Genomic DNA, 21,559 nt, shown 5'->3' on the forward strand with positions numbered 1-21,559 from the left:
TATAAGGTCCTGCCCATATTACTTTGCTGTGAGGGTGGAGTGTTAATGAGCTGAATTGTGCTTCGTCCTCCGCCCCAACCCCCAAATTTGTTTGTTGAAGCTCTATCCCAGTACCTCAGAATGTGTCTCTATTTGGAGATAGGCCCATTAAAGAGCTAATTAAGGTAAAATGGAATTATATGGGTGGTCCCTAATCCAATATGACTGATGTACTGATAAGAAAAGATAAAGACACAGACACACATAGAGGAAAGATCATGTGAAGACACACAGAGAGATGATAGCCATCTACAGGCCAAGGAGCGAGGCCCTCAGAATAAAGAAACTGTGTCAAGACACTTTAATATTGGACTTCTAGCATCCAAAATCATGAGAAAATAAATTTCTGTGTTACAAGCCACGAAATTTGCTGTATTTGTTACAGCAGCCCTAGCAAACTAATATAGGGCCTAAACCTTTTGCCTATCATGTTTTTCCAAATATTTTTGACTAATATATTATTTAACTTTTAAAATTTTAGGTATGACATTGGTTTTCTAGAGGTATAGAAATTTTCCTGTCTTGTCCCAAAGCTTAGGAAATCTTACATTATTATTATTTTTTTTTAAACATCTTTATTGGAGTATAATTGCTTTACAGTGGTGTGTTAGTTCTATTGATATACGTATGTATAAAAAGTCTCATCCTTCTCAGTATTTAAGTACTTACAACATTGTATAACAAAACACAATAAAAACAATAAATAAAATTTTTTTCGTACTCTTTGACACTCTAAACCTTCTTTGTTTATCATATTTCAGAATTTTAAGGAATTTATAGGAATACCAGTATAATCATTTTGGATAAAGGCCTGTGAAGGAAAGCTTTTTAGCTTGTTTTGCCTGTTTACCTATTTACACAGCAGTTTCCTGCCACATAAAGTGATCATTTTTATAGTCTTTTCCCCTGCTATGAAAATGTTACAGTATCTGAGGGTTCCTGTATTCCTATCCCCTACCCTGTTCTATTTGCAACATCTTTTTTTTTTTTTTTTGCCTCTGAAGAAGAAATTGGACAGGAAGTTTTACAAGGATCCTACCAATAGAACAGTGAGTTTATATCATTAGTTTTTTTGCTACAATATTGTGCTTTTCACAGAGGCAGATGTGCTGTTCACTTTGGTTGGTTTATAACTTCATAACTTCCTACTGAGGGAGAGTAATAATAGCATTTGAAGACCCTTCTGATCCTTCATGTTAATGAAATGATCAACTTTCTCTTTAATCCTTTTCAGTTAGGCCCAATAAATAACTTGAGAAGCTTTATGTAACTTTTAGATAAAAGTCAGTTTTCAAAACTCAGACTAGATCAACATAATATGTTGTCATCCAGGTGGGGTGCAAATAGCTAGTATTAGATCAGTATTCTTAATTAAAAAAAAAAAAAAAAAAGGAAAGCCTGTTTGAAGGCATCAGGCAACTACTCTGGCTGTAAGTGGGGTAGGAACCAAGACTTCAGAGAAGAGAGAATCTTGTGGAGATGATCTAACTTCTCCAGCAACATTTACCTGGGGGATACTGGCTAATGTGGAATGTGGACAGGAAGCTAAAAATTTAGACTGTGGTCCCAGGAGTACTGTTGCTGAAACATGGGAAAAACAGCACAGAGCTTTTGATGGAGACCATCAAATGGGAGAAATCAAGTAAAAGGAGATTCTCCCCTCAGTACATTTATTTATTTGTTGAATCCTGGGATGGGAAATATAAAATCCTAAGCAGAAAATCTTTGAAAATCAGGGTGGACTTTCTAGTGTGTTTATAAAACAAAAGTGAGGCATGTCATCCTCTTGAGATTGGTCCCCTGAACAACAAGCTTTCAGTTGAAACCTGGGGGAAAAACCAGAGGTAGACTGAGTATTACCAGGGCAGCAGCCTAATATGGACTCACCATTGTCCATTGGCCTGACAAAGAGAAGGATGAACCCTTTGTGGAGAAAGATAACGTAGTCAGGAATCTCTGCAAGTTTTTATGTACAAAGATTATAGGATCCGCCAAAAGACAGGACTACATGACCAGAACAAAAGGAAAAACAGATAATAAAAACAGACTCAGAGATTATCTACATCATTCATATCCATTTAGATGATAAGCACTTTAAATATTTAAAATGTAGTTAATATATCAAGAAAATAGAGGAAACTATGGAGAAAATAGGTGAAAAATGAAGATTTTTTTCATTATGATATTGGACGTGTACAAAGTTAAATGGAAACACGGTATGTAAAATTAAAAACTCACTAGATAGGTATAATAGAAGATTAGACTTATCAGAAGATAAATAAATAGGAAATACCCAGCTGAAGGACAGAAAAAAAAGAGAAAGGAGAAAACAGAAAAGAGGACTTAGAGATTTGTGGTATACACAAAAAGATCGAACATTTGAATTACCAGAAAAAGAGGAGAGAGAATTGGGCAAAACTGCTTTTGAAGAGATACAGAATTTTCTAAAACTGATAAAATATATCAACCCAGAGATTTGGAAATTTCTGTTTTCCCTAAGGAGGGATGCAAATAAAACCACCCTTCAACAGCAAGAGTGCTGAAATCAAAGATAAAAAAATCTTGAAAGGAGTCTGAAAAAAAGGATAAGACCTCCATAGGAGCCAACAGTAAGACTCATATCAGACTTCTCAACAAACAATGGAAGCCATCTTGAAATTGTTTTAAGAAAAGAGCAAACCTAAAAATTTATATAAATCCAGCAAAATGTCCTCCAAAAACATAAGTGGAAAAAAATCATTTCTGGACAAACAAAAACCAAAAATATCCATTGCCAGCAACCTTGGCTATAAAACAAATGAAGATACCAATAAAACAGATCAACAACAATGAACTGAGAGGATTCTTTAGGCAGAAGAGAGAACATCCCATAAAGGTACCACTGGAGTGAAGAATAATGGAAGTGGTGAATTTGAGAGTAAATATAAATTGATATTGACTAAATGTTAACTAAAAACAAAAATAATGTCTTTTGGGGCTTAAAAGATAGAAAAAACGAAAAGTGAAAGGTGAGAGGAGTAAATGGAGTTGAAGTATTAGAGTCTCATATTATTGAGAACATGGTAAAGTAGTAATTTCTGTTAGACTGTAGTAGGTCAAAAATGCATGTTGTAATCTCTATGATAACCACTAAAAGAATAGTTTTTTTTAATAGATTAATTTATTATTTATTTATTTTATTTATTTTTGGCTGCGTCGGGTCTTAGTTGCAGCATGTGGGATCTTCATTGAGGCCTGCGGGATCTTTTGTTGCAGCGCGCAGGCTTTTCTCTAGCTGTGGCGTGTGGGTTTTCTCTTCTGTGGTTGTGGCGCATGGGCTCTGTAGTTTGCAGCATGTGGGCTCTAGTTGAGGTGCGTGAGCTCAGTAGTTGTGGCACACAGGCTTAGTTGCCCCGCGGCGTGTGGGATCTTAGTCCCCTGACCAGGGATCGAACCCATGTCCCCTGCATTGCAAGGTGGATTCTTTACCACTGGACCACCAGGGAAGTCCCAAGAATAGTTTTTAAAACAGTAAGAGTATGGAGGGGGAAAAAAGAATAATAAAAAACAGCTGGTTAATTCAGACAAAGGCAAGAAACCTAGAACTGTCAGGTCAAATAAATGATAAGATAATAGAAATAAATCATATTTAGACAGTAGAATCATATATTTTTCAACATTTTATTAGAGAAAAATACCTTTTTTTCCAGTCTCAAAAAGTAATGTATGTAAATAAGCAAAAATACATGCTTATGTTTATGCATACTTGTTTTGTTTTTCTGACAGCTGCTTTGTGATATTGGCCACAATGAAGAAAAACTGGGTTTTAACTATGAGGATATCATAATTTGGTAAGTATAGTTCAGTTGCCTTCCTCATCCCTTCTGGATTTTAGTAATTTCAGTTTTAGTAATTTTAAACTAAAAATAGAGTATAACACCTTGTTTTGATTTTATAGAAACAGTTGTTTGAATGTTAGAAAAATTCAGGATCTCCAGCAGTTTTAACTGTTATCCTGTTGTTCTTACTGATATTTTGTAATTATCAAATATAAAGAACCAAAGCTAATATTGAAAAGTACCTGGACTTCTACAGTCTAAACTTCTAAGTTAAATCACAGAATAAAAGTTCTCATATTATTCCCAAGAGCAAGAAGAACCTGTACAGTTATCTCTAGATCTCACCTAAGACACAGTGTGCTTATGGCAAACTTGATTTGCTGAAGCCCACGAGAGGCGTAATGTTACAGTTTCATAGCCATCGTTTTGGCATGCTGAGGAATTAAAATTGGTATTAAGTAGTTTCTTCCTGCTGTCATTATAAAGTATTTTTATTTATTGGTTTAAACCAATGATTCTTTGGGAGAAGTGAGACAAGTAAGTAGATAGATGGGGATAGACTGTAGAGGCATATGTGATACAGCTTGAAAAAGGCATATTTAATTTCCCACTGTTTATATAAAATAAACTACAGAAGGTAGAACAAAACTCTTAACATTTTCTTGATTGGTAGGAATATACCAAGGAGGCAAAAATTAAAAAATAACATTAGTGAAGTTCCATGGCTTACAGTGAATGATTTTTATATATGTAAAATGACTAGTAGCTTTGCTTATTTCAACTGAAGAAGGATTTGGTACCATAATTTTATGTGTATTTGAAACTCATGCAGCAAGACTTTTTGTTTGTTTTCATATAGCTTGCGGTTAGCTTTATTGAATGAAGCAAAAGAAGTGCGGGCAGCAGGGCTACGAGCTCTTCGGTATCTCATCCAAGACTCCAGTATTCTGCAGAAGGTGCTAAAATTGAAAGTGGACTATTTAATAGCTAGGTAATTTTCTTAGCGCTCCCTATGTTTTTGTATGTTTTTTAAAATTGTGTATTAAGTTTTAGCATAAGTACCATAAAGTATACAGATTTTTAGTGTAAAGCCTGATAATTTTTACACGTAGATACAACCAAGTACCCTATTATCCTGAATAAGATCTGGAACATTTTCAGCATCCCAATCAAGTTCCCTTGTGTCCCCAGTCAGTAGTAAACATTACTTTGACTTTTTTCATCCTAGACTAGTTTTTCCTATTCTTGAGTATCATATATTGGAAGTATACATTACTCTTTTCTTTCCTCAGTGTTATCTGTGAGATTTATCCATGTTGCTTTAAAAAAGAAATTTCTGTGTAGTATTTGATGTTATGAATAGAGCACCATTTATTTAATCCATTCTGTTGATTTTTTTCTTGGTTGTTTTCAGTGTTTGGCTATTTTGAATAAAGCTGCCCTGAACATTCTTGCACAAGTCTGTTGGTGGACGTGTGCACTCATTTCTCTTAGGTATATATGTAGGAGTGGAATTGCTGGGTGATAAGTTTTATGTATATTTAACTTTAGTAGTTACTGCCAAACAGTTTTCCAAAGTGATTGTACTGATTTACACTCCTACCAGAAATGTTTGAGAGTTCCAATCCCTCCACATCCTCATCAGCATTTGCTCTTTTCAGTTTTTAATTATACCCTTTTCTGCTGTGGTTTTCATTGTGAGTTTCATTGTGGTTTTAATTTCTGTTTCCCTTTCATTTGCTTGCTGACTATTTGGATATCCTCTTTGTCTTTTGCTCATTTGTAAATTGGATTGTCTGTCTTTTTGCGTAGGAGTTCTTGATGTCTTCTGGATATGATTCCTTTCGAGTATATGTATTGAGAATATCTTCTCAGTCTACCTTGTCTTCTGACTCTTCTTAATTAATAAAATCCAATATAGCAGTCTTTTATTTTATAGTTAATGTTTTTGGTCTCTTTGGACGATAATATCCTATTTTTTCTTCTAAAGGTTTTATTCCGTATATGTTGAAATAGGTGTCAGGTCACAATTCATTTTTATCAATATCCAGTAAATATTAGAGGCATTTAGTGAAAAGATTCTCCTTTCATGTCTAAATTAGTTTCATTTTTGTTGTAAGTCAGGTAACTGATAAGTATGGATCTGTTTTTGCTTTCCCTGTTCTCTTTGTTTGGTCTATTTGTCTATTCTTGCTCCATTTTCTCCCTGTTTTAAATGACTGCAGCTTGACAATAAGTGTTGATATGTTTTAGTATAAGTCCTCCAGCTTTTCTTCTATTTTGGGTTCTGTATTTCCATGTGAATTTTAGAAAATCAACTTGTCCATTTCCATAAAACTTTCTGGGATATCAATAGTAATTGCATTGAAGCTCTGTGTTAATTTGGGGTGAATTGATATTGTAGTAATATCGAATCTTCCAAACCTTTATTTATTTGGAACTATAATTTCTCTCAACATTTTGTAGTTTTCTATGCAGAGAGGTCTTGCACATATTTGTAGGTTTATCCTAAGGCATTTATTACATGATATAGTATTAATGTAATTAAAATTTTTCTTTTTCATAGTTTTTGCTGCTAATATATAGAAAAATAATTGTAGGGTTTTATGTTTTGTTTTTGTATATTCTTATCTTGGTGATCTGACTAAATTCACTTTTTAATTCTAATTGTTTTTAAGGTTATTTTAGAGTTTCTATGTACATTAGCATTAATTGCAAATGATGACCCTTTTATTTCTTCCTTCCCAATCCTTATATTTTTCTTTTCCTCACCATATCGCACTGGTTAGAATATTGCACTGACTAGAAATGGTAATTGGATAACTATGTTTTGCTCCTGAACTCAAGTTGAAAGTGTTCAGTATTTTGCCATTATTTATGATACTTGCTGTAGACTCTTAGTGGATTTCTTTATATTCCTTGTTTGCATTCCTGAAGTAAACACCACTTTTTAATGATGTCTTTTTATTTTACATATAACTGTATTGGGTTTGCTAATATTCTGTGGAAAAATTTTTGCAGTTATGTTTATGAGAGGTATTGGCCTATATTTTTCCATTGTTCTAATATTTTTTTTGGTTTTGGTATCAAGAGTATGTTTATAAAACAACTAAGGAAATGTTGCCCTCTTTTTATATTCTCTGGAAGAATTTATGTAAGAACTTATGTAAGATATTGCTTTTTACCTTACATGATTAGTAGAGTTCACCAGCGAATCTGTCTGGCCCTGGGGTTTTCTTTTTCAGGAAGTTTTAATATTATGGACTCAATTTTTTTTTTTTTTTTTTTTTTGGCTGCGTTGGATCTTTGTTGCTCCGCATGGGCTTTCTCTAGTTGCGGCGAGTGGGGGGCTACTCTTCACTGTGGTGCATGGGCTTCTCATTGTGGTAGCTTCTCTTGTTGCGGAGCATGAGCTCTAGGCACGTGGGCTTCAGTAGTTGCAGCACATAGGCTCAGTAGTTGCAGTGCGCGGGCTCTAGGGCACGAGGGCTTCAGTAGTTGTGACACATGGGTTTAGTTGCTCTGCGGCATGTGGGATCTTCCCAGACTAGAGCTCGAACCTGTGTCCCCTGCATTGGCAGGCGGATTCTTAACTACTGCGCCACCAGGGAAGTCCCCCTGTCAGTTCTTGCTTTATATATTTTGAAGCTTTGTTATTGCATTCATATTTAGAATTGTTAAACCTTCTCATTGGGCTAATCCTTTCATAGATATGAAATGTCTCTCTTTATTCCTAGTAATACTTGTTTTATGAGTGTTCATGTTATCTAATGTTAATATATTTGTTTTATGAGTGTTCATGTTATCTAATGTTAATATAGCTATACTAACTTTCTTTTATTTAGGGTTTGCACAATATATCCTCTTCTGTCCTTTCACTTTCTTTTTTTCTGTTCTTACATTTAAGTTTCTCTCCCGTTAACATCATATAGATTTTTTAAAAATCTAGTTTGACCATCTTTGTCTTCTAATTGGATTAGACTATGTCTAGTGGTTTTTTATATGCAGGGTCTATGTGCTTTATCTAATGTAATTATATTTATGAATTTGTCATCTTGCCATTAGTTTTCTCATATATTTGACTTTGCTGTCTTGCTGTTGGTATTCTATTTGTCATGTCTGTTCTTTGGTCTTGCATTGCTCCTTTTTTGTTTCTTTGGGAATAATCAAGAATTTTTTTCCTCTTCTATTAATGTCTTGGTTTTAAAGCCTTTTCTTCGATTAGCAGTTGCCGTAGAGATTACATTTATCCTTGATATGTTAAGGTTTACCACTTCTATTACACCCAGAACAATGCAGGAAACCTCTTCCAGCTTGACCATCACCTCCCCTCTGCCTTATTTCTACATGTATTTGTAACCCCACAGGATAGTCCTGTTATTGTATTAAATTGGAACTATTGATATTTACCTGTGTTATTTACCCATTCCAATATTCTTCCTTCTTGCATTTCCACCCTTTTATCTTGGGTCACTTTCTTGAATTTCCTTTACTATTTTCTCATAATGTAGGTATACTGGAGTTTAATTCTCTCATATTTTATTTGTCTATAAATCCTCTATTTCCCTTCCCATTTGAAGGCTATTTTTTTGACCAGTTACTATTTTTCAATGCTTTAAATAAGTTATTGTCTTCTGGATTTTGTTTCTTTTTGTTGAACAGTAAGTAGTCTCTCTTCTTGTTGCTTCTTTTTCTCCTTTGGCTACTTTAAAGGTTTTTTTTCCTGATACTTTCTCTCCTATCTCCTGGTACTCCAGCTATACAGTGTTGAATCTGTTCACTGTGCCACATGTCTCTAATGCCCTTACTGTATTTTCAATCTTTGTCGTTGTTAATCTTTGTGCGTCAATGTTGTTACTTTCTACTTACCTGTTTTTTTAATAGTCCTCCATCCTGCTAGTAAATCAGTCTTTTGAATTTTTAATTTCAGTTATTGTATTTCTGTAATTTATATTTTACTCTTACTTAAACATTCTAGGTCTCTGCTTTATTTTCTTGAGCATAATAATCATAGTTATTTATAGCCCTCTTATGACAACTCCAGTGTGTGAATCACCTGTGTTCTGTTTCTATTATCATTTTCTTTTCTTGGTTTTTGGTTACTTGACCCTTTGTTTGTTTTAAAGCATACCTCATATTATATGTGATTGGATGTGAACATTGTATGTTAAAAGTTTTTGGCTCTGGATCATGTTATTTTTCTCTTAAAAGAGTTAAGCTTTATTCTGGAATGTTGGCTTATCACACTGATTGTGTTAAAATTTGTTTTTTCCCTTTGCCTTTGCTCTAGGAAGTGGCTATATGGAGTCTCAAGTGAAAATGTAGATATTTAGCAGAACCTCTTCATCCTGACCAGCCTTGAGCCTTAACATCTTTCTTAGAATATTATGTACCTGCTAAAATTTCTGCTCAGTTCCTTGGCTTCTCAGCAGTAGCTTTTTGCTTGTTTTCTTGGACTTTAACTCTGCATTTGTACAACATAGAAATTGGCAAGTGCGTTGGAAAGGGGATTGCACGCAGATTCTTGCTTATGCTCCTATTTTCTTTTCTTTGAGATTTTTTTCCCTCAAGTCCCAGCCACTTTGGTTGCCCTAAAGTTGTCTGTCTCTCCAGTACAGGAAGATTTTTGCTTTCTTTTAGGACTCTATTCCCCTAAAACTGGGGATTGGCAAGTGTCCCCAGGGACAAAACCTGAGTGGATATGGACTTGTGCTTCACTTTCCAGGAATTATTATCCATTGCCCTTTTAACAGTTGCTTTACAAAGTACTGTATTTAGCCTTTATAGTTATTTTTGGCAGGAGGATTGGTCTGATCTGTTGTGGCCAGAAATGGAATTATATGTCTATTTGCTTCTTATTAAAGTTGTTTTAGATTAATTATATTCAGATAGCAGAAATGCTTTTGAATAGCAAATTATCTATGTATTGATATATAAAGTATTGATTAGAATTGTGAACTGTCTAAACATAAGTAAAAATGAATTATTCTTCCACATAAACCAAAGACTCTTTAGAAATTGAATAATTTAATAAATTTTACAGAGAAATGTCAGTTAAGTGATATATGAGCATTAATTTTTGAAGTACAGTCACATTTCAAATTATATTTTGGTAAAATAGAATTATTGTGGCTAATATAAGACTTTTAACTTAGTTATAACATGTAACATTTAGGCTCTGGTTAAAATCGCAATTAAACGAAAACATAGGCTTTGAAATATTTTTCCTTCACAATTTTTATAAAATATTTGTGAACTTTATCAAAGATAGGTGAATATTTTTTCAGTAGATTTCTGATATTTTGCTTTATAAATATGTTTATTATTTCTGTATAGATGTATATAATTCTATAAATTACTTACTATATTCTTCTTTCCTGGAGTTTTAAATGAAATAGTTTTGAAATGTTTTATTATAATAAGTATCACTAGAGATATTAAATTAAATAAATATTTGCTGGTACTGAAAAATAACTTGTATTAACATTTACAAATACTATATTGACATGAACATGGGTCTGATCATGGTATTATACAAAAAAATTGTTTAATAAGATTTTTATCAATAATTAAATATTTTATGTATTATTTAGGTGCATTGACATACAGCAGAGCAACGAGGTAGAGAGGACACAAGCACTTCGATTAGTCAGAAAGGTAGGCTCTATGTCTGAGAGTAAAGGCAGATTTATGATTTTCATGTTACGCATTTTACATTTTTAGATTTAGACTGTGAAATCTTTCTATTAAAATTGAAAGACTGAATTCTCATTAAACATTTTTATTTTGTTAAAATTATATATGAGTTATATATAGGTCTATTAAAACTTCAAGATAAGCATAGATATGTTGTGTAATTATTCTATGTGATTGGGTATATAGGTAGGTCAGTATTTTTTATAAAATGTTTATTGTAAAGAATATTTCTTCCTGCAGTAGGCATATAAATGAAATTACTGCTTTGATATGTTATTGGAGAAAGAGGATTACTTGCCTCCAACCCTTATTTTTTCTTAATTATATGCTTGGAGTTAATTCTATTAAATGAATGTCAAAAATAATTACAAGCTGATTGTTTTGAAGATGAATTTGGATACATCAGTAGGCACTTGCAATAAACAATTCAGGCCATTGTACAGAATAAAAGGTCAAAATCTAAACTCTCCAAGAGAGGGTGTTGAGGATAATCAATAATGCTTCTAATGAGAGGCCTTCCAGGAGTTTTTTTTAATTGTTATTTAATGTGATGTGATGCCCTTATGGCAGAGGAATAGAGTAAACTGAGAGTTAATTTGGTTAGGGTACAGTTTGTGTAAGAATTTTACCATGTTTCATCGTAAAGTATCATGTTTCATCTTAAAAAGTCATAAGACTCATGCAGTGTATGTTTGTTTTAATGTAAAAACATCTAAGATTATTTAGCAGATAACTTTTTTAGCTCTTCTCCTTTTTTCCCACCTTTGAATACAGTGCATGCTCCAGAACTGCAGACTGTTGAGTTTGTGCATTAACTAGATCTCCTCTTTTTCCTTTTTCTTCCAGTTGTTCAGCTTATGGTTAGTAATAGTACCCACAGGTGAGCATAGTAAGGAAGAAGTAAATGGATGAGTTGTCTTAAAAGAAGTTTGCAGTTCTAGTTAAGAGTGGTATTGGAGATAGATTTAAAAAATGTTTGTTATAGGGTAAATTGTTATGTTGGCACCGTGATTTGACTCTTCATATTTAAATACAAAAATTAGGTTTATGTTTTTTACTTATACATACAGTCTCTTCTACTGCGTGATTTTGAGAATTCAAGATAAGAAAACAAAATTTGTTTCTGAAGAACCTAGAATAACTCTTTGGTTATTTGAGTTATATATATGTCAGTATTTATCATACTAGGAATTAAAAGTGAGAAATTTAAAAATATATTAACATATTAAAAAATAAACTCATTACAAGTAAATATAAATAACATATTTTTATAAAAATAACTATATTTTCCAAAAAGAAAGTTAATGAGTAGAGTGGCATTATTTTAGATTTATACACATTTCTGTAGTGTTTGTCCTGATAGAAGATACCTGGATTGTCATATTTGCTTTTGTATTCAGTCTCTTGTGATTTCACATGCAGTGGAGCCTCTGGAAAACTTCCATATGTACTTGTGAGAGTAAAAAAGACAAATAATGTCTTAGAATTACTATGAAGATAGTTTTCACTTTGCAGAATCTCTGAAAATATCCTCGGGACCCTCAGTTTTCTGGACCACACTTCGAGAGTTGCTGCCTTAGAAACTACGTTCAGATGAAAAAAGAACCCTAAATGGATTCAATTAAATTCAGCTTCTTTGAATTATTCACTAAATATTTTATTTCTCTTTTGTACAGTATTTTGTACAAGTTACAATTTAATTTATAAAATGGCCCAGTAAAAATAAACAGACCCTTGAAACAATTTAGAAATGCCATAACAAAAATGCAATTTTATTTTGTTATCTTTTGAAGAAGGCAGATATCATTTGTGGATTCAAGGGCAGGAAAACTGCTTGTACCTGGTGGTAAAATACAGGCTCAAAGGAAGAGTTATGTCACAGGATTCCTCCTTGGTTTAGCTAAAAGCAGTTAGAGTAAAAGGGAAAGCAAGGTTGCTGAATGAACAGGGACCTCTATTGGCCAGAGGAACTATAATTTCACTAATACTTTTAACAATTGAAGCACATAGTTCTTTTTTTCCAGCAACATCTTGGCAACTGAGCTAGTAGAAATTAATATTAATAATATAATTGCTAGGTCACTGTGGGTTCTTTGTATGCATTCAGAACAGTTTTAAAATTTTCTGTGAAAGTATTAATCTTTTTTAAAGGAAAAGCAAAAACATTTGTTGCTTTAGGATAACTTGCTTTATGAATAATTAAGGAATACTCATGTTACTTTTTCTTTCACCTATTTCATTCATTTAGGAGATTTTGTTTGTTTGCTTGGTTTTTTTTTCAATGTCTCTGATTTTTTCATGTCTCTTTCTTGCTCTAATCCAGGCAGTCCTTCCTGATTCTTGTCTCTCTCATTATCTGTATTATTTTCACACTAGTCAGATCTTGCTACTCTTTATCCAACTTAAATTTTTCTTACTGCCTGCCTAATTAAGCCATTATTTTCTTCATATATCATTTCTTTATTCATGCAATATGAGATTAATATATCACAGATGTTTTTTTTTTATAGTTGAAAGGGATTCATTTAAAGGAATCACTTGCCCTTGATACACAGCAAGATATTGTCAAAGCCAGCGTGAAAAACCCAGTTCTCCAAATTTCCAAACCTACACTGGCCCAGGAATCCTTTTGGTATTAAGCACAACCTGCTTATCTTGGCATTCAGAGCCCACTTTTGGGGCAACCAATTATGACCCGTCTCATTATGCCATTATATGTGTAGACAAGCTGCCCTCCACCACTGCTGTGATCACTGCTTCTATCCTATTCTTTTCATTTCCACCCCTTTGTATATTATATTCATCTTGCAGTCTCAGCTGAAATTTTAAATATTTCCCTTAGAGAACTCAGTGTTTCTCTAATTCTTTTATAGCAGTTCTACAAATTTATTACCTACTTATGATCTTTGATTTGTTTTATATATGTCTGTTCTATCATGCAAAAAAGATGATTAAACTTTTATTTCAACAGAGACTAAATTCTATGACTTTTCCCTCATTGATTACTCACTGATTTATGAGAAAAGTATTCTCTGATTTACACAGAACTTAAGAGTTTCTTTGTGTATATTTTTCCTGAAAAATAAGAAGAGTGATTTCATTTATAAAAACTTTAAATTACCAATATCCATTTCATAGCTCTATACTTGAGATTCATAGAATAGAATTTTATACTTGAAATTCTAGAAATCATCGGATCCCATACATCCTCATTTACAAATGAGGAAACTAAGGCACAGAGAGGATTGGTTTGCCAAGGTAACAGTTTATTAATGGCAGATTTGGCCCTGGAAGCCACTTGGTCTGGCTTCTAGCCAGCTCTTTTTAAAATACATTACATACGTCTTATTGTCTTGGGAATTTTTCTTACAAGCCCCTTGTAAGTATAATAATAGATCAATAAGTATTAAAATACAAATTAATATCATAAGAAGTTAGAATTTTCTCACTGAGGAAGATCAGTTTCTTATACCTCTTTTCCCTTTCCTCCTTTCTTCTCCAACATGTTTGATTAATGAAAAATACTGTTTAGAAACAAATGTGAAAGTTTTTGTAGATTCTGAGGTTATTAGACATCTATTTTATGGTTGTGGAACAGTATTCTATAATTTCATTTGAAACTTGTCATATCACATAATGCTGCTTAAATGACATAAACCATTTACAAGTACTCTAGCCAATATAGATCTCTCCTTTGAACCTCCATAGGATTTAACTGGATATTAATTTAGTTATATTGTGTCCTCTAATTGTGTCATAGTATAAGTCTTATTTTTCAAAAGGATTATAAATATAGTAACACCCAGGACAGATTAATTATCCCCAGTATTTATCACTACCCAAACAGAATAAAACACTTTCTTCTACTCCCACTCCAAGGACCTGTTATTTTGAAATACTTCATCTACCAAATAGTCTTTTATTTATTAAAGAGTAATTACATAATTTTTCTTTCTGTTTTCCAAACTGAAGATACATTTTATCTGTTTTCAGTATTCCAAATATGTTATTGCCAATTAAACTTTTCATTTAAAATGAGATTCGACAAAAGTTTTTATCACCAGAGACATACTGTTTCCATCACAGTTTTTGAAATATTAAAAATAGATTATGGAGAGACTGCTGCCTGCCTTGAAGTAGCAAATAACCATGAGTGAGCTGCCCATGACAGGGACCTGAGGGCAACCTCTAAGAGCTGAGGGTAGTCCCCATAACAACCGAAAAGAAAATGGGGACTTCAAAAAAAATAGATTATGGATTATTAAGTTTGCCTTTCAGTATAGCAACAAGTGAGAGTTAGAGATAGGGAGATGATGAGGCATCGGTTGCAGCAATCAAAGTAAGAATGAGGACCCAAATCAGAGTTTGATGGTGGAAAGAGTTGAGTTAATGAGGTAAATTGATAGGATGTAGTGGTGATAATATATGGGGAAGGAGTCAGGAATGTAGTAGTACAGTAGTATGTTTGCAGCTGTTGTCACCACTGATTTACTTTGTCTATTTACTGAAAAGTTGTTTAAAATAGAGTTCCTATCCTAGAGGAGCTTAGAATGTCAGAAACATTGTATCTTGGTAGTCAACTAATTTATAGTCTGGACTATTAGGGAAAAAAAGCCAACTCTTTTTTCCATGGTAATGATTATTAACATTTATTGCATCAATTATTAGTTATATTAGTCCTTTGACATGTTCATTTGAAGCAGAAGATTAAAATTAGTGCCTGGATCTTATAAATATTCTACAGTCTTAAACACCTCAGTCTGAATAAAATAGGTTTTAAAAATGCATTATGAAGTAACTTCTTTTTCTGATTTCTCCCTGTTACAGATGATTACTGTGAATGCTTCCTTGTTTCCTAGCTCTGTGGCCAACTCATTAATAGCAGTTGGAAATGATGGACTCCAAGAAAGAGATAGAATGGTTCGAGCATGCATTGCCATTATCTGTGAACTAGGTCAGAATTTTCTTTGAGTAATGAAAATGTAGTATTTTAGAAAGAATATATAACACTTTTTAATGCCTTTAATACATTAATTCTTTAGGTATTGTAAAAAGATATGAAAAAGTAGGACATTCCTGATAGGGAAGTAGTGGACTTGTTTAAATAAATAATTTCAAAGTGACATTAAAATTCTATAAATTTTAAAGTTTTACTCATCATGAAATTTAATATATAGGAATTGTCCAGATTCTAGTAATTAGAATAAAATCTCTTAAAGTCTGGCTCTCAGACATTAATTAACCACACTGTATCTTGATGTGAGTGCAAAACAACAGTTCACTCTACATTAAAAAAAATTCTAAATGAAAAAGGATTTAAGAGTTAAATGGGGAAAATATGGGGGGGGGAATGGATGACTATCTGAGCACGTAAGGAAAAGGAGTTTTGAATTATCAAAAGAAATCAAACAGATTTCAGCAGCTGTAGATTTTATTATAAGGAGCTAAGAAAACATGCAGTACCAGAACAAAGAAAAAAATAAATGTAATAAATAAGTTCTTTACCATGACAGGTAAAGAACTTACTTAATATACAGATCAGTAGGAAAAATAAATAATTCTCAAAGAAATGCATGGCTGGTCAAAGTATTTTAAAAGTTCAACCTCACTTATAACCAAACAAATATAATTTTTAATGACAAGAGAAGATAATATTTTTCCCCACCAAAAGCAGAAATGGTATAGGTTACATTCACTCTTGCGATAATAAATAAATTAATAACAAAAGTTTAAAGAAACAAAAGAGCCAAGCCTTATCATTGAGAGTCTAAAAATACTGTCCACAATACCTGTTGATTTAGAGAAAAAGTCAGAAATTTGATTAAGGAAATTCTGAAAAATAATAAAAATTTGACTACATGTCAATGTATGGGATGCCTGGAAAGTTGTATACTCGAGTTAACTTCTCACTATAAGATGCTTTTATAATTAAGCAAAAAGTAATGAAAATAAGTGAGTGAACCCAAGAAATAGAAAAAGAAGAAAAAAAATAAATTTTAACATAAGCAGGAGGAAAGCAATAATGGTTCTGAGTCTTAGAGAGCAAGATAGATTATTTAATCTAATCTCTGTTAATGGAAGAAGAAAAAAATGACACAGGCAAACATACACTATTGTTTAAAAAATGCAAAAGAGAAACAAAAGATTAATAGAATGAGAAAGAGAATTAATAGGAGTTTTAAAAATTATGAGATAATTTTTTTATATATTTGAAAATCTTATTGAAATGAATGGGTTTTCAGAGAAAATTTTAATTTCCAGTTGACTCAAAAGAGTAGAACACATGATGGATCAAAAACCATAGAAGTACTTGATGAATTAATTGCCTCCAAAAAGACTCAGTTAGTTTTGTCTTAAAAAAATTATTTCAAGGAACAAATAATTCTCATATAGTATAATCTAATTGAGAGCATTAAAAATGTGGAAATTTACCAATTTTAATTTAAATGAAACTAGCATTTTATATATATAAACACAGATATGCACATACACACAAATACACGCATACATAAAATGAAATGATTAGAATGCTACTATGTTAACATTGTAGAATATTTATCTCAAATCACCACTCATACTCTTTCTTAAATAAATTTGTTTATTTATTTATTTATTTATGGCTGCATTGGGTCTTCATTGCTGTGCGTGGGTTTTCTCTAGGTGCGACGAGTGTGGGCTACTCTTCCTTGCGGTGCGCGGGCTTCTCATTGCAGTGGCTTCTCTTGTTGTGGAGCATGGGCTCTAGGCGCATGGGCTTTGGTAGTTGTGGCATGCGAGCCCAGTAGTTGTGACTCACGGGCTCTAGAGCACAGGCTCAGTAGTTGTGGCGCACGGGCTTAGTTGCTTGGTGGCATGTGGGACTGTCCCAGACCAGGGCTCGAACCCATGTCCCCTGCATTGGCAGGCGGATTCTTAACCACTGTGCCACCAGGGAAGTCCACAAATCATATTCTTAATAGTGGATCTCTACAAATACTACATCCTTTTAAAAACTCTTAATGTTTTAACCAGGTTAGCAAGACAAAATAATAAATGAGTTTTACATATTGGAAAGAAGACATTATACATTGTAGATGATATATCTAGAAAACTCTGAATCAACTGAAGAACAACTTCAGTAATTCGGTACAGTGGAAACCTGAAAATATAGATGTAATAGATATATTTTGTTTCAGCAGTAATCAGTAAATATAATGGAAAAAAATGGTACTATTTCCAAAGTAGACAAGAAAACTATATAAAACAAATAAACTTAATAAGAAATGTGGAAGACATGTGTGTGTGTGTTTAGGGGATACTTTTCAATTTGTTTAATTGATTTTCAAGAAGGCAGAGCTAATCTATAGGTAGAAATGAGAATATTTGTTGCCTTTGTTGTGGAGGGGGACTGATTGAAAAGTGGTGTGGAGGAACTTTCTACGATGATGAAAGTGCTATACCTTGATTGAGGTATTGGTTACAGGGGTATAGATATTGTTCAGAACTTACTGAACTGTACCATTAAAATCTGTGTATTTTACTGTAAGTAATTATACCTCAATTTAGAAAAAATGGAGAAGAAACCTAAATCTAAAGTTCAACTAGAATAAACAGGAAAAATTCAACTATGAAAACATTTTTGAAAAAGATTAAATGGAGGAGAAGGGAAAGATTTTTTTCTCATATTTTAAAAAACTTAAGCTGGGTTATTAAGAGAGAAAAAAATGAAAAAGAATGAAGGGTTGCAGACCCTGATATATAGAAGACTTCAGTATATCAGAAGTATAAAAATCAGTTTGGAAAGCATGCTGGGATAGTTGGATAAACATTTGGGAAAAAATGAGTTTATCAATATTAAGCCAAAGTCTATTTCCTGAGAGATTGAAAACTGAAATGTTAATCATGAACTCATTTAAAACACACATGTGAGTGTGCGTGCATTCAAAGAAAATGCCTGATCTTTGAAGTAAGGGAGGAGTTTCTGAGCTTAAAATCTAAAGTTAAATTACAAATCAGATAAAAGATTTGAAACAGATAAAAGGCTAATACTCCCACTATATAAAGAACTCCTTGCAATTGATAGGAAAGAAGAACCATTCAGTAAAACATGAACAGAAGATATGAAAAAATTCAGAGACATTAAGGAAAAAAATCAGTTTTGGGAAGTATATTCAGTGACTCTTATTAGGTAATTTATTCACGTGTCCTTTTAAATGTCATTGAGTAGAAAGTTTTTCAAGTCAGAAAGGAAATTAAGTATTAAAATCCAAGATTTCTGATTACATTTTATTAATTATCCCCTATATAATATATTAAGTTTTTCTTTTTTATTTTAGCACTTCAGAATCCAGAGGTGGTGGCCCTTCGAGGTGGACTAAACACCATCTTGAAAAATGTGATCGATTGCCAATTAAGTCGAATAAATGAGGCTCTCATTACTACAATTTTACACCTCCTTAATCATCCAAAGACCCGACAGTATGTACGAGCTGATGTAGAATTAGAGGTAGGAACTTTAATATTCTTTTCTAGTTTTAAAATATGACTTTAAATACATACTCTTACTTTGAAATTTTAAAGTTAATATGCAGCACAGCATTAATTATTAAACCTAAATTAACTAATAAGATTGGCTTATCCCAGCAGTATTTTATAGCTAATTCAATTTGGACTGAATTGAAAAAATTCTCAAGAATATTTCATCAACATGTAAAGTGAAGTTTATTTTTTTTTATTATCTATGAAAACTTGACTGAGCAAATTAGAGCACAAGTAAGGTTTCATAGACATTTATGTATTTATTTAAGAAGACCATTTCTTTTTAAGGACTATAGTATGTTAATTGTGTGTGAATAGCTCCTGCTAATTATATACTATTTATTAAACCATGCTAAAACTCTCTGAACTTGGAGACACTTGTTGGCAACTAATGACCATATATAATTGAAAGAAATAGAATACATATCTTTTTAAAAATGCTCTACAATTTCTTTTTTTTTTTTTTTAACTAATTCAGTTTTTTTTTTTTTTTTTTACAGTTGGTCTAAAATAATAAGGCTACCATATACCTTTTTCTATAATAAAGTATATAGTAGAGGTTGGAACAGAATTATCACAAACTGTATTCTTTTTTTTTTCCCCCTCATTTTTGGCCACGCCCCGTGGCTTGTGGGATCTTAGTTCCCCTGACCAGGGATTAAACCTGCGCCCTCGGCAGTAAGAGCACGGAGTCCTAACCTCTGGACCACCAGGGTGTTACCACAAAATGTATTCTTATAGGTTATTTGTGTGAATGTATTACATTGTTGTCCATTGCAGATATCATTCAGAGTAAGTTTAAACCAAGGCTTTATTTGGGTATGAAATTATGCAAATTATAAAAGATTTATTGTTCCCTACTTTGCCTGTTTAAATCGTTTTATGAAACTTGTCTTAAATGTTATAGTTCTGGTTTTATTAGGGCTACTAGAAATATTTTGAGATTATAAAATTGACATTAGCCTGTATCATTAACTAACAAATTTAAGTACAATATTCTCCTTAATAAGTGATTTTAAATACATTATTCATGGGAGTCCAGTGGGAATAAGCTGGCATTTTTGATATTTTACAGTGTATTTCGATTTAAGTTTTTTCTTTATCAAGTGGAGAAAATGATATTTTAAGATTGGAGAGATGATAGCAATAAAGGAAGATATTGTGTATAGGCCTGTTTTTTATTCCTATATAATTGTACAGCAGATTAGTAAAGCCTTTGTGTAAATGAAAAAACCTCAAAGAATATGGTAGGTATTTAAGTACACGACTATATTTGCATAAGTTCTTTAAAGCCACAGATGTTCTTTTTTTCCTTAACAAGATCCCCCTAAAGTAGCATAGTGATTGAGAGCATAGACTTTGGGCTATACAGATCTGGTTTTGGTTTTTTGTTCTGTAACCTACTAGGTTTATGACTTTGGGCAAGTTATTAGCCTGTCTTGGACCCATTTTTTCCTAGGTAAAATAAAAGTCATGATTTTTACCTTAATTATTGTGAAGAATAAATACTATAATAATAATAGTAGTAGTGGTAATAGCAGCAACTAACACTCTTGTAAAGCTTATAATGAGTTAGGTAATATTTCCAGGTGCTTTACATATATTCATTCTAATCTACATAAATGTTTTATTTAGTACCTGGCACATAATAAGTATTCAATAAATACTGATTGCCTTGGATATTAATCATTATCATCATCTTCTACTTTATCATTATCTTCATCCTAGAGTCTGCTGTTATGAGAATATTATCCTCATTTTTATTAATTATATTTTATAAATTTTCACTCTAACTTGATAACTTTGGTTTTTCTTTTCCACATACAAAGGAACTATTTTCATTGCTACTGTCTTGTTAGGCCCAAATCTTTCTTCTGTTAAAAAAAAAAAAAAAAAAATCCCTTTTAAAATTTACCCTGGCTTCTATTTCTATAATCTGTAATATATTTTGACCTCACACAGGAAAAAAAAAGGTACATTTAATATGATAATGTTCTTAGAATAGGCAGTCAGTAAGGATTGTAAAATTGTAATTTTAATTTTTTATAATAAATTTTAAAAACAACATATTTTTTAAACTTATACTTCAGAGTAGGATAGTGTAGTTCATAGCATCTGCTATGGAAAACTAGAAAAGTTGAATAATTATGGAAATCATATATTTAAAGCAGTATAGAGCTGTGAAAGCAATAAGGACCAGAGGGAGTGAAAAATCTAGAGATGCCCTTGGGGGCACTGTAGATTTAGGCCACAGGCTAGAGGTTAAGAATATGACCTAGGCTTAGGTAGAAGACCAGACTATTTGGCAGGCATATGTGTATGTGGAGTTGACAAGCCTAGAGATGTGAAAAGTCCCCAGATCAAGTCTGATTTACCCTTCTAGAAGTTTGCTGAAATAAGAATCTGTGGAGAGCAGAAGTTAAAATGTTTCCACTGAGGAAAACACAGTGGAATAGGCTATGGTCTCCAGTGCATAGGACACAGAGGCC

At 32.5% G+C, this 21,559-nt stretch overlaps 1 protein-coding gene across 7 annotated transcripts in view; it reads left to right on the forward strand.

The window, feature by feature from the left end:
- The window catches only part of RICTOR (RPTOR independent companion of MTOR complex 2), a 118,877-nt gene that overhangs the window by 42,294 nt on the left and 55,024 nt on the right, over positions 1–21,559 (forward strand). For 6 of the 7 annotated variants that reach the window (XM_082453674.1, XM_082453673.1, XM_082453676.1 and 3 more), the window contains 5 exons: positions 3,805–3,869; positions 4,717–4,848; positions 10,451–10,514; positions 15,381–15,507; positions 18,869–19,038. In XM_082453674.1, the coding sequence (XP_082309800.1) occupies positions 3,805–3,869; positions 4,717–4,848; positions 10,451–10,514; positions 15,381–15,507; positions 18,869–19,038 (558 nt within the window). Of the gene's footprint in view, positions 1–3,804; positions 3,870–4,716; positions 4,849–10,450; positions 10,515–15,380; positions 15,508–18,868; positions 19,039–21,559 lie in introns of those variants that run through there. The other variant, XM_082453677.1, reaches the window with a different exon arrangement.

The sequence above is a fragment of the Balaenoptera physalus genome (genome assembly GCF_965194825.1).
Source record: "Balaenoptera physalus genome assembly, chromosome: 3".
Taxonomy (NCBI): domain Eukaryota; kingdom Metazoa; phylum Chordata; class Mammalia; order Artiodactyla; family Balaenopteridae; genus Balaenoptera; species Balaenoptera physalus.